We start from the raw sequence: 10,204 nt of genomic DNA on the forward strand, positions 1-10,204 counted from the left end.
TTTTTTAGATCAATATAATTTAAGTGTGCCACGGAATTTTAGCTATAGCTTCAAGAGTGCCATGAGATTTAAAAAGGTTGAAAAATACTGCTGTAGAGTCTACAGGCAGTTGGCTGTAAGGAGGCATCAAGAAAGGTGTGGGGTGTGAGCCTGTGCCAGGGTCATCGGTCATCTCTTCTGTGAGCCAAACCAACCCCCTGGCATCAGGAACTGTAGTCCTAGTCTGTCTAATCAGATGCCAGAACTAATGGCTTCTCTCTTCTGCTACCCATTCTTCTCTAAGGCCATTGGAGCTCTTTCTTGATGGTTGTAGGGGCTTAGCCTTTACCACTTATTATTATAATATGAGTAGATGGGGTAACAGTAATCTTATTTCCCAATGATGGTCAGAATTAATCACCTCTGGCAAAACTCTAATATTCCTCCCCATTACATTTTTTTTAACCTGTTCATTCAGTGGTATGGGAAGCCCCCAAAAGATTACACGATAGTTCAGCTTCCAGTTCAGGGAAACCATGATTGTGTCTCCTGGGGCAAGTGTCTTTGGATACTAAAACCTTGAAACTAACAGAGCTCATAGTTGCAAGAATAGAAAGAAAAATTCTGCAAGTAATCCTTTAGGTATAATAGAACCTATGGTTTAATCCCTTAGATGGTAACTTTGCCACTTGACTCCTTAGAAAACATTTGTCTGAACCTTAAATTCCTCTTAATAAGAATGTTCAGAGTTTACACATCCAGAAATCTTTTTCCTACATTTGGTCATTCTTGTGTCTGTTTGGTTGAGATTCCATAAATCTTTGGAGATGACAAGTTCTTTCTTGTGTAGATTCTTTGGTACCCTTAGGTGAATCTCTGTTGGGCTTGATGAGTCCTCAGAGGGGCCTCAGAACACAGAGGCCGGAGGGAGAGGCAGGTGAATCCTGGCATTTCCCAGGCTTCCCCTCAGTTATCTTTTCTCAGGTGTGTGCCTTATAGTCTATGAAAAGAACAACTATGAATCAAAGCCTTAAAACCATGCATGCTTTTTGACCCAGAAATTCTTTTAAGTAAGAAAATAGCTAGAAATTTGTCCAAAGATTGATATATGGATGGCTTTTCCTAGCAGTGTTGTTTGCAACAACAATCTAGAAACGATATATTTCAATAATAGCAGAAGAGTTAAATAAAATGAAACACTCTGCAATCATTATAAAGGATGATTTAGGTCTTTATTTGTGAATTGGAAAGCTGTTCCCTATATGCTAAGAGAGAAAAACAGATTGCAAAAAGGTAATATAGTATGATCCCACCAAAAAATATTTTGTGTTTATGTAGAGAAAAATCTAGAACATACATCAAAATTATCTTTGTGTGTGTGCGGGGGGGTAATCGGTCATTTAATTTTTTCTCAATTATACATTAATTGTCTGACCTCTTAAAGAGAGGAAAAGTAAAAAAAGACTGGGACTTAGTGTACTTGGGCAGAATGGGACCACTGGAGAGCCAGGCCCAGCCAGCTCCTCTATCCCTGCAGGCTGACCAAAGTGGTTCGCAAAAGCCTCATCGATCTTGGCCGAGCCATCAAAGGACAGGTCCTGATGTCTTCAGAATTGGAGGAAGTCTTCAATAGCATGCTTGTGGGTAAACTGCCAGCCATGTGGGCAGCCAAGTCCTACCCATCACTAAAGCCACTGGGGGGCTACGTGGCTGACCTGTTGGCCCGCCTAACCTTCTTCCAGGTACCTTGGATTTAGGGTAACTGAGCACTGGCATGTGCATTTAGGCACAGAAGACATTCTGAGATGACAGTTCAGGGGCAGAGGCGTAGAGCAGGCAGCCATGCTTCATCCCGGAATGAGCACCTGAAAACAGTCTCCTCAGAATTAGGGATAGGAGAGAGACTTTAAAAACTCCTTGAAAAGATTTTAGCCTATGAAGGCAGGAGTGGGAGCTAAAATAAATATCACAAACTGGTACGTCAGGGGCCAGAGTTGGTCAAATGATAAGTTTGGTTTGGCTGCCTCGTAATTTAAATGTTTTTAAAAAATTTTAAAGCTAGCATGTAAAAATTGGATTTTTACACATAAAAATCCAGGAGTTTGTACTGCAGAAAGAAGAAGAATTGAAACAATGAGCTTGCATTCTTACATAGCAACTATTGCTGGAGGTGAAGACTGTCACTCAGTTTAGACAAGGCGCTGTTTCTCCTCCACTATAGTCCTCACCACCCTATTGTATCCCTGACACCACATTGCATCTGTCCTTTTCTTAAAGTATTTCTTTGTACCCTCATTTCAAGAGTGAGAAATATAAGCTAAACCAAGAGGGCTACCTGTTTCAAGAAGGAGAAAAAATCTATTTGTTTATGATATCCGTTTACATTATCTGCCTTTGAGCTATCTTTGACGGTTGTTGATTTTGAATTTTGATTTCTGTGGTTCTCCAGGATTGGATTGACAAGGGGTCCCCCGTGGTCTTTTGGATCTCTGGATTCTATTTCACACAGTCTTTTTTGACAGGAGTCTCTCAAAATTTTGCCCGGAAATACACCATCCCCATTGACCACATTGGATTTGAGTTTGAGGTAAGGGTGCTTTGGGTTAGGTCAGCTCAAGGGGCTAATCAGAGAAAACCATGTTGCTGATTTCCTAAGGAATCTAAACAACTGGACGTGTTAATTAAGGATCAAATGCTTTTGAGGTAGTACAAATGTCTTCGGCATGATTTACAGTAGCTTCAAAAGCTATTTCTGACAGAATTAGAGGATTCCCAAGCCTTTGTCTCTGATAACAATAAGGAATCTTCCCAGAGGAAAACGCTGCCACAATTACACCAGGAAAAATGAAAGCCTCTTCCCATACAATGTGGTGGACTCCTCATTTGGAAGAATGTTAATGGCCTTTGCTTGGAGTAAAGTCAAAGGAATGGCCACAGGTAGAGAGGAGGGGGTAAGATGGACTGTTGTAGAGCATTATAAGATTTTTAATTCTTTTTTTTTAAACTTTTATTTATTTATTTATTTGCTGTTTTTGGCCAGGGCTGAGTTTGAACCCGCCACCTCTGGCATATGGGGCCAGTGCCCTACCCTTTGAAGCCACAGGCACCAAAGAGTCTCACTATGTCCCCCGGGTAGAGTGGTGTCACAGCTCACAGTAACCTCAAACTCTTGGGCTTAAGTGATTCTCTGTCTCAGCCTCCCAAGTAGCTGGGACTACAGGCGCCTGCCACAATGCCCAGCTATTTTTAGATTGTAGTTGTCATTGTTGTTTGGCAGGCCCAGGCTGGATTCAAACCTGTCAGCTCCAGTGTATGTGGCTGGCACCCTAGCCGCTGAGCTACAGGTGCTGAACCAAGATTTTTAATTCTATAGAAAAATCCTTTGAGATTTTCTAGTCCTGAAGCCACCAACTGGTTGCCCTAGGTCTTATTTTAGTTTAGTTTATGAGTGAATTAAACTTGATTGGCTTTTGAAGATAATGTTAACCCAAAATGAACATAATAAGAAAGCAAAATAGCTAGGATAAACATTGGAAAAAATATAAGACTATCCTTTTTGATGTTGAAATGACTGTATAACTAGAAAGCCTAGTGAGGTGGCTCATACCTGTAATGCCAGCTACTAGGGAGGTTGAGGTGGAAAATTGCTTGAGCCCAGGAATTCAGGTCGAGCCTGGACAACATAGGGAGACCCCATTATAAAAAGAAAAAAAAAAAAAAGAATACAGACAGTCCCTGAATAACAATGGTTTGACTTAAAATTTTTCCACTTTACCATAGAGAGAAAGTGATTATACCTTCAGTATAAACTGTACTTTGAGTATCTATACAACCATTCTGTTTTTAACTTTTAGTACAGTATTCAATAAATTACATAAAATGTTCAACATTTTACTATAAAATAGCCTTTGTATTAGAGAATTTTGTCCAATTAGTGTTCTAAGCATGTTTAAATTAGGCTAAGCTAAGCCATAATGTTAGGTAGGTGTAGTAAATGCATTTTTGAACTACAATATTTACAATTTACAATGGGTTTATTGAGACATAAGAATTTAGAAGAAGAATAAATAGGCTGCCTCTGGATATTAGCTAAATATACAAAAATCAGATCAATAGCCTTTTCCTATTCTTGCAATAACTACTTAGAAGTAGGAAAAACATTCCATTCACAATAATAAAAAATATTGGGATTTGAAGGATTTTTAATGAAATTTAAGCTCTCTGGTTCACCATAATCCCCACCAATCCCTAGTCTCCTATAGTGAGACCATTTTCTGAATTTTTCTGAAGGAATGTGAATTTACTGCTTCTGAATCTAAATAGTGGTGTTCAGGAGCTCATTCATCCCAGATCACTAGAGCCATTTACATTTTCAGGAATTTGGGGAGCTAATTGTTAAATAGATGATAGCCTGAAATTGACCATAGTAGAAATCTCTCAGCACAGAAATTGACTAAAACTACAAAGCAAGTCTTTATTCTCCCTATCTTCATCCCCAGAAAGGTTTTATTAGCCTGCCTCTTAATCTGAAGTTCCAGGTCTAGAAAGAGAAAGGACTGTGCAAAGTCATTGAGCTAGTTATAGTTAGTGGTACCCACTTCAGTGCATTCTCTATTCCCACCATATATAAGGGCAGCCTACTGGCTAGCAATCAGATCTGGATTTGGTATAGCAGTCAGGAATATTACTGCAGAAGCTCCACTGTCCTTGGAGATAGCTCCTGGGAGGGGCAGACATTGCACCCAGGTTGCACTTTGGGTGTCAGAATATTATAATCTCTTAATGCTGCCCCATGTAGTAAAAGGGCAGGTAATGGGACTCACAGCTTTCTATTCTTCCAGGTAACTACACAAGAAACGGTCATGGAGAGTAAGCCAGAAGATGGGGCCTATATAAAAGGGCTCTTTTTAGAAGGTGCCCGTTGGGACAGGAAAGAGAAGCAGATTGGAGAGTCTCTTCCCAAAATCCTGTATGACCCGTTGCCCATCATTTGGCTGAAGCCTGGGGACAGTGCAACGTTTCTGCATCAGGACATTTATGTGTGTCCAGTCTATAAAACAAGTGCCCGGAGAGGAACCCTCTCTACTACAGGCCACTCTACCAACTATGTCCTCTCCATTGAGCTCCCAACAGACATGCCCCAGAAGCACTGGATAAACCGAGGGGTGGCCTCCCTGTGCCAGCTGGATAACTGATGTCATTTGTCTCAAAATAGAAAATAAAAGGCATTTCATTTCTCTATTACAACCCAGCATTCCTTTCTTGAGAGACACATGGAATGAAGATGATGGTGATGATGATAAATGATGGTGATTATACTGATAGAGCAACTGCTATGATCTAGCTATTTCACAGCAGCCCTATAAAGTAGGTTATTATTATTATTATCTTCATTTTATTGCTGCAGAAACCATGATACAGAGAAGCTAAGTAATATACTCCAAATCAGATAGCTACTAAAGTAGTTCTTGACAGTGGGGAATGGGACTCTTCAAGACTTTTAGTCACTTGGCTAAGTTCCCTTGCAGTTATTTTTCTCATATTATTTTGCTGTAACTATCATTGAATTTCAATTTCTTCTTTCCTAGTCTAGCTACATGGGATAGACTCTTGAGCCACTTTTATTTGTTATTGATATATGTAAAATAGACTACTCATAACAATCTTATACAGTAGGCATTATCCTTAATCTCCATTTCACAGATGTAAAAACGAAGATATAGACAAGTCACTAGCCCAATTCCACATCTATTCAATGGTAGAACTGTAGACCAAACTGCTTCTCTGCTACACCACACAGATGGGTGAAAATTTCAGAGAGAAAGGTAAAGTGAGAGAACCAATATTTGTTGTGCACCTACCACATGCCATGGTTTGTGCTCCAGCCTTTAGAAACCTTGCTTGATTTTGTGTCCTGGGAGCAATTGTCTCTCTCTCTCAGGGAGTTCAGAGAGATTAAATGGTTTGTCAGGGCTCACTCAGAGCTTTCACATTGCAAAATCTGGTTTGAGCCCAGGTTGGTCTGGCTCTTGAACTCATGCATCTTTCACTGCCTCATGCTACCTCTCTGCCAAAGGACTTGGTTCTATTGTGATATAGAATCTCAGCAGAGATGTGTGGCTCCAACTACACAACTCTGTCCAAGAAATCTCAATCACTTGTTTCTCCCTAAGGGTAGCTGGAAGAGAATCTCGGGGGAGATAAAAATCAAATTCTTGATGTATTACTTCATGAACTCTCTCATATGGGCTTTGGCTCCAAATGGCTTCCTTCAGGGCTTTCCCATTGGCCACTTTAGAGATGAGCAAAGTGGTAAGGCTGAGAGTCCTAATTTGTCTGTCTGGCCTGGCTACTCTGCCTCTTCTCTAAACCAAATGTCCTAACTCAGGGTCTTTGATTTTTCCCGAATGTGGGAAACTTCTGAGAACCAAATAAATACATTCTGGAGATTTCAGTTTCTTCTTGGTGCCAACCAAATTCTGATCTAGGACCCTGAATTCTGAAATCAGCAAATGATCCAAGTGATCCCAGAGATTAAGCATTAAGGGAAATTCTTCAGATCTTCCCAAGGGATAATAAACAGTGAGGAAGAGACAGGATCCTTTAGCCAAAGTAGGTAGCTTAAGACTTTTTTTTTTTAAGAAACAAAACTTTTCCAAGTAGGGCAAAAATCAGAATGAACAGATAGCTAGAACTGCCTTATTGTTCCAGATCAGACCGTTAGTCATTACAGGTAGAAAAGATGGTCTGGATCTTAAAAACCTGAGTCTTGGACTGGTAGGTAAGTCTCACTGCAAGCTGTAAAAGTACTGGCCATGAAGAGGTTGCTAAGCAAACAATTGAATTTTAATTACATTTATCTAACCACAGCTTCAGCAACAAAATTTGAGGGCAGCAGGGACTGACTTTTTCATTCCTCAGAGGTCAAGGGACAGAATGTTTTCATATGGTAGATTAAATTTTTGTAATTTAAAAAAATTTCCTCCACTTTGACAAGAAAGATGGCCCTAAATTTGAGGTCATTTTCTACTGGGGGCAATGCAGTAATTAATGTCTCTTCCTGGGAAAGAGCAATCAGAAACTGTGGTGAGTTAGAGGCTGGAGTCCTGGGGAAGAGATGGCCAGAGATCAACTCAGTGAGAAGCTGCAGGCCCTGACTATAAATAGCTCAGCAGATGACATCAGACAAACCTTGTCACCAAGCTAGTCCTCGCTCTTTAAAAATCTAGCTGTTGCGTAAACAGTTATGTTCAGTCTTTGTCAGTATCGGAAGGTAATTACATTGAAGGAGGGGATATAAGGAGGGAAAGTAGGTTCTGCTTTTAAGAATGAAGATGAAGGTTTTATAATCTTGGAGAGAAAATGGAGAAAATACTATTAAAAACAAAACATGGGGGCCAGGCATGGTGGCTCATGCCTATAATCCTGGCACTCTGGGAAGCCAGAGTGGGAAGATTCTCGAGCTCAGAAGTTTGAGAACAGCCTGAGCAAGAATGAGACCTCATCTCTACTAAAAACAGAGAGAGAGAAAAAAAAAGTAGCCAGGCATTGTGGCAGACATCTGTAGTCCCAGTTATTCAGGAGGCTAAAAAAGGAGGAACACTTGAACCCAAGAGTTTGAGGTGGCTTTAAGCTAGACTGACACCATAGAACTTTAGCCTCAGCAGCAGAGTGAGTCTCTGTCTCAAAAAACCCCAAACAAAAAAACAAACAACAAAAATCCCAAACCCCAAACAAACAAAACATCGGCTACTTACTTAGAAGGTTTGACAGTAAATCAACAATTATGTTTTTGAGTATTATCTGCATCTTTGCAAGGGGGACTAGGCATATAAAAGTCACATTTATGTAAGATTCCTGGCATGTGGAAGGTGCACAAAGGCTGGTTAGCAATTCGAAAAACTTCCATCTTCAAGGAGGCTGGGTGAGAAGGGTGATTTCTATGTTTAGTAGAGTAAGGCAAAAATTGTACATAGTGAAAATCACCTTGAGTTACTTAGAAAGGAACCATGGCCGGGCACAGTGGCACATGCCTGTAATTCTAGCACTCTGGGAAGCCAAGGAAGGTGAATTCCTTAAGCTCTTGAGTTTGAGACCAGCCTGAGCAAGAGTGAGACCCTGTCTTTACTGAAAATGAAAAACTGAGGCAGAGGATCACTTTGAGCCCAAGAATTCAAGGTTGCTGTGAGCTATACTATGGTACTCTACCCAGGGTGACAAAGTGAGACTCCATCTCAAAAAAAAAAAAAAAAAATTAGAAAGGAACCATGATGTAGACGGTTCTATGTAACCATGTTCCATGTTCTAAGCCATGTCTTACCTTGTTGAGTTTTCCCCTCCAGTAAAGGAACAGATTGCTGTTTCATTGGCTGACCATCAATGAAGCAATTGGGTTGACTTCATAGTCCCTATGTTGCATAGGAAATACTTAACTTTAAACATTAGAACCACCAGCTCAGAGCCTGTGGCTCAAGTGGGTAAGGCGCCAGCCACATACACCTAAGATGGTGGGTTTGAATCCAGCCCGGGCCCCCCAAACAACAATGATGGCTGCAACCAAAAAATAGCCGGGCATTGTGGCAGGCACCTGTGGTCCCAGCTACTTAGGAGGCGGAGGCAGGAGACTTGCTTGAGCCCAGGAGTTGGAGGTTGCTGTGAGCTATGATGCCACAGCACTCTACCCAGGGGGACAGCTTGAGACTCTGTCTCAAAACAAACAAACAAAAAACATAGAACCACCTATGGGCCCAGCAGGAAGGAAAGTGATGGTAGGAGCAGCAGATTCATGTCTCCCTGTTCAAGCTGGGATATGTGCTTACTGAATGGCCACTGGAAGGCCAACATGTAATGCCAGGACATTTAAATTTTTCTTTCTTTCTTTTTTTTATTGAGATAAATTCTCACTTTGTTGCCCTCTGTAGAGTGATGTGACATCAAAGCTCACAGCAACCTCAGACTCTTGGGCTCAAGTGATTCTGTTGCCTCAGCCTTCATAGGAGTTGGGACCTCAGGCACCCGCCACAATACCCGGTTATTTTTGTTTTTGCTGTTTAGCTGGCCTGGGACAGGTTCTAACCCACCAGCCCCAGTGCATGTGGCCAGTGCCGTAACCATTGAGAACAGACATCCCAGATATTTAAATCTTTCTGTTACTCTTGACCAAAGGCCTTGCTGTGATTTGAACATGTTCCATAGTTCATGTGTTAGAACCTTAAATCTCTAATACAACAGTTTTGAGAGGTGGGTCCTTTAAGAGGCAATTAGGTCATCAGAGCGCTACCCTCACATGTGGATTGTTGGGGTGGTGGGTTGGCTCACACCTGTAATCCTAGAATGCTGGAAGGTCCAAGCAGGTGGCTTGCCTGAGCTCAGGAATCTGAGACCAGCCTGAGCAAGAGCAAGACCTGTCTTTAAAAATAGCCCAGCATTGTGGCAGGTGCCTGTAATCCCAGCTACTCAGGAGGCTGAGGAAAGAGAAATAGGTGAGCCAGAAAGTTTGTAGTTGCTGTGAGCTGTGATGTCACAGCATTCTACCAAGGGCAACAAAGTGAAACTGTCTCAAAACAAAAACAGAAACAAAAACAAACCAAATGGACAAATGTTGTTACAAGAGTGGGTTGTTACAAATGTGAGTTAAACTCTCTCTTCCTCTCACAATGTAATGACAATTCACCAGCTTATGACATAGCAAGAAGGTCTTTACCAATGCAGGTCCCTCAATTTTGGACTTCCTGGCTATCAGAACTGTAAAAAATAAATCTCTGTTCTTCATAAATTATCCAATTTCAGGTAGTCTATTACAGAAGCATGAAACAAACTACGAAAAAAAAAAAAAGAAGTGCAACTGTTACAACAAATACCTGAAAATGTGGAAACAGCTTTGGAACGGGGTGATGGGTAGAGGTTGGAAGAATTAGGAGGAGCAGGCTAGAAAAAGCCTAGATTGCCATGAATGGAGCATTAAGGGCAATTCTGATGGAGGCTGAAAAGAAGACAATAGCTGTAGAGAAACCCTACATTTTCTTAGGGATAATTTAAGTGATTGTGATTAGAAAATTAAACAGGGGGCTCAGGGCCTATAGCTCAACCAGCTAAGGCGCCAACCACGTACACCTAAGGTGGGGGGTTCGAATCCCCAGCCCGGACCCACCAAACAACGACGGCTGCAACCAAAAAATAGCCGGGCGTTGTGGCGGGCGCCTGTGGTCCCAGCTACTTGGGAGGC

At 41.4% G+C, this 10,204-nt stretch overlaps 1 protein-coding gene across 1 annotated transcript in view; it reads left to right on the plus strand.

Annotated features, from left to right (window-relative positions):
- The window catches only part of DNAH3 (dynein axonemal heavy chain 3), a 190,638-nt gene extending 185,424 nt beyond the window's left edge, over window positions 1–5,214 (plus strand). Inside the window, exons 59-61 of the mRNA XM_023513826.1 lie at window positions 1,517–1,721; window positions 2,429–2,566; window positions 4,821–5,214. Coding sequence (XP_023369594.1) covers window positions 1,517–1,721; window positions 2,429–2,566; window positions 4,821–5,174 — 697 coding nt within the window. The 3' untranslated portion in view covers window positions 5,175–5,214. The remainder of the gene's footprint in view (window positions 1–1,516; window positions 1,722–2,428; window positions 2,567–4,820) is intronic.
- Window positions 5,215–10,204: the final 4,990 nt, after the last annotated feature.

This window comes from Otolemur garnettii, unplaced genomic scaffold (assembly GCF_000181295.1).
Source record: "Otolemur garnettii isolate 467f Iridium unplaced genomic scaffold, OtoGar3 scaffold00044, whole genome shotgun sequence".
NCBI lineage: Eukaryota > Metazoa > Chordata > Mammalia > Primates > Galagidae > Otolemur > Otolemur garnettii.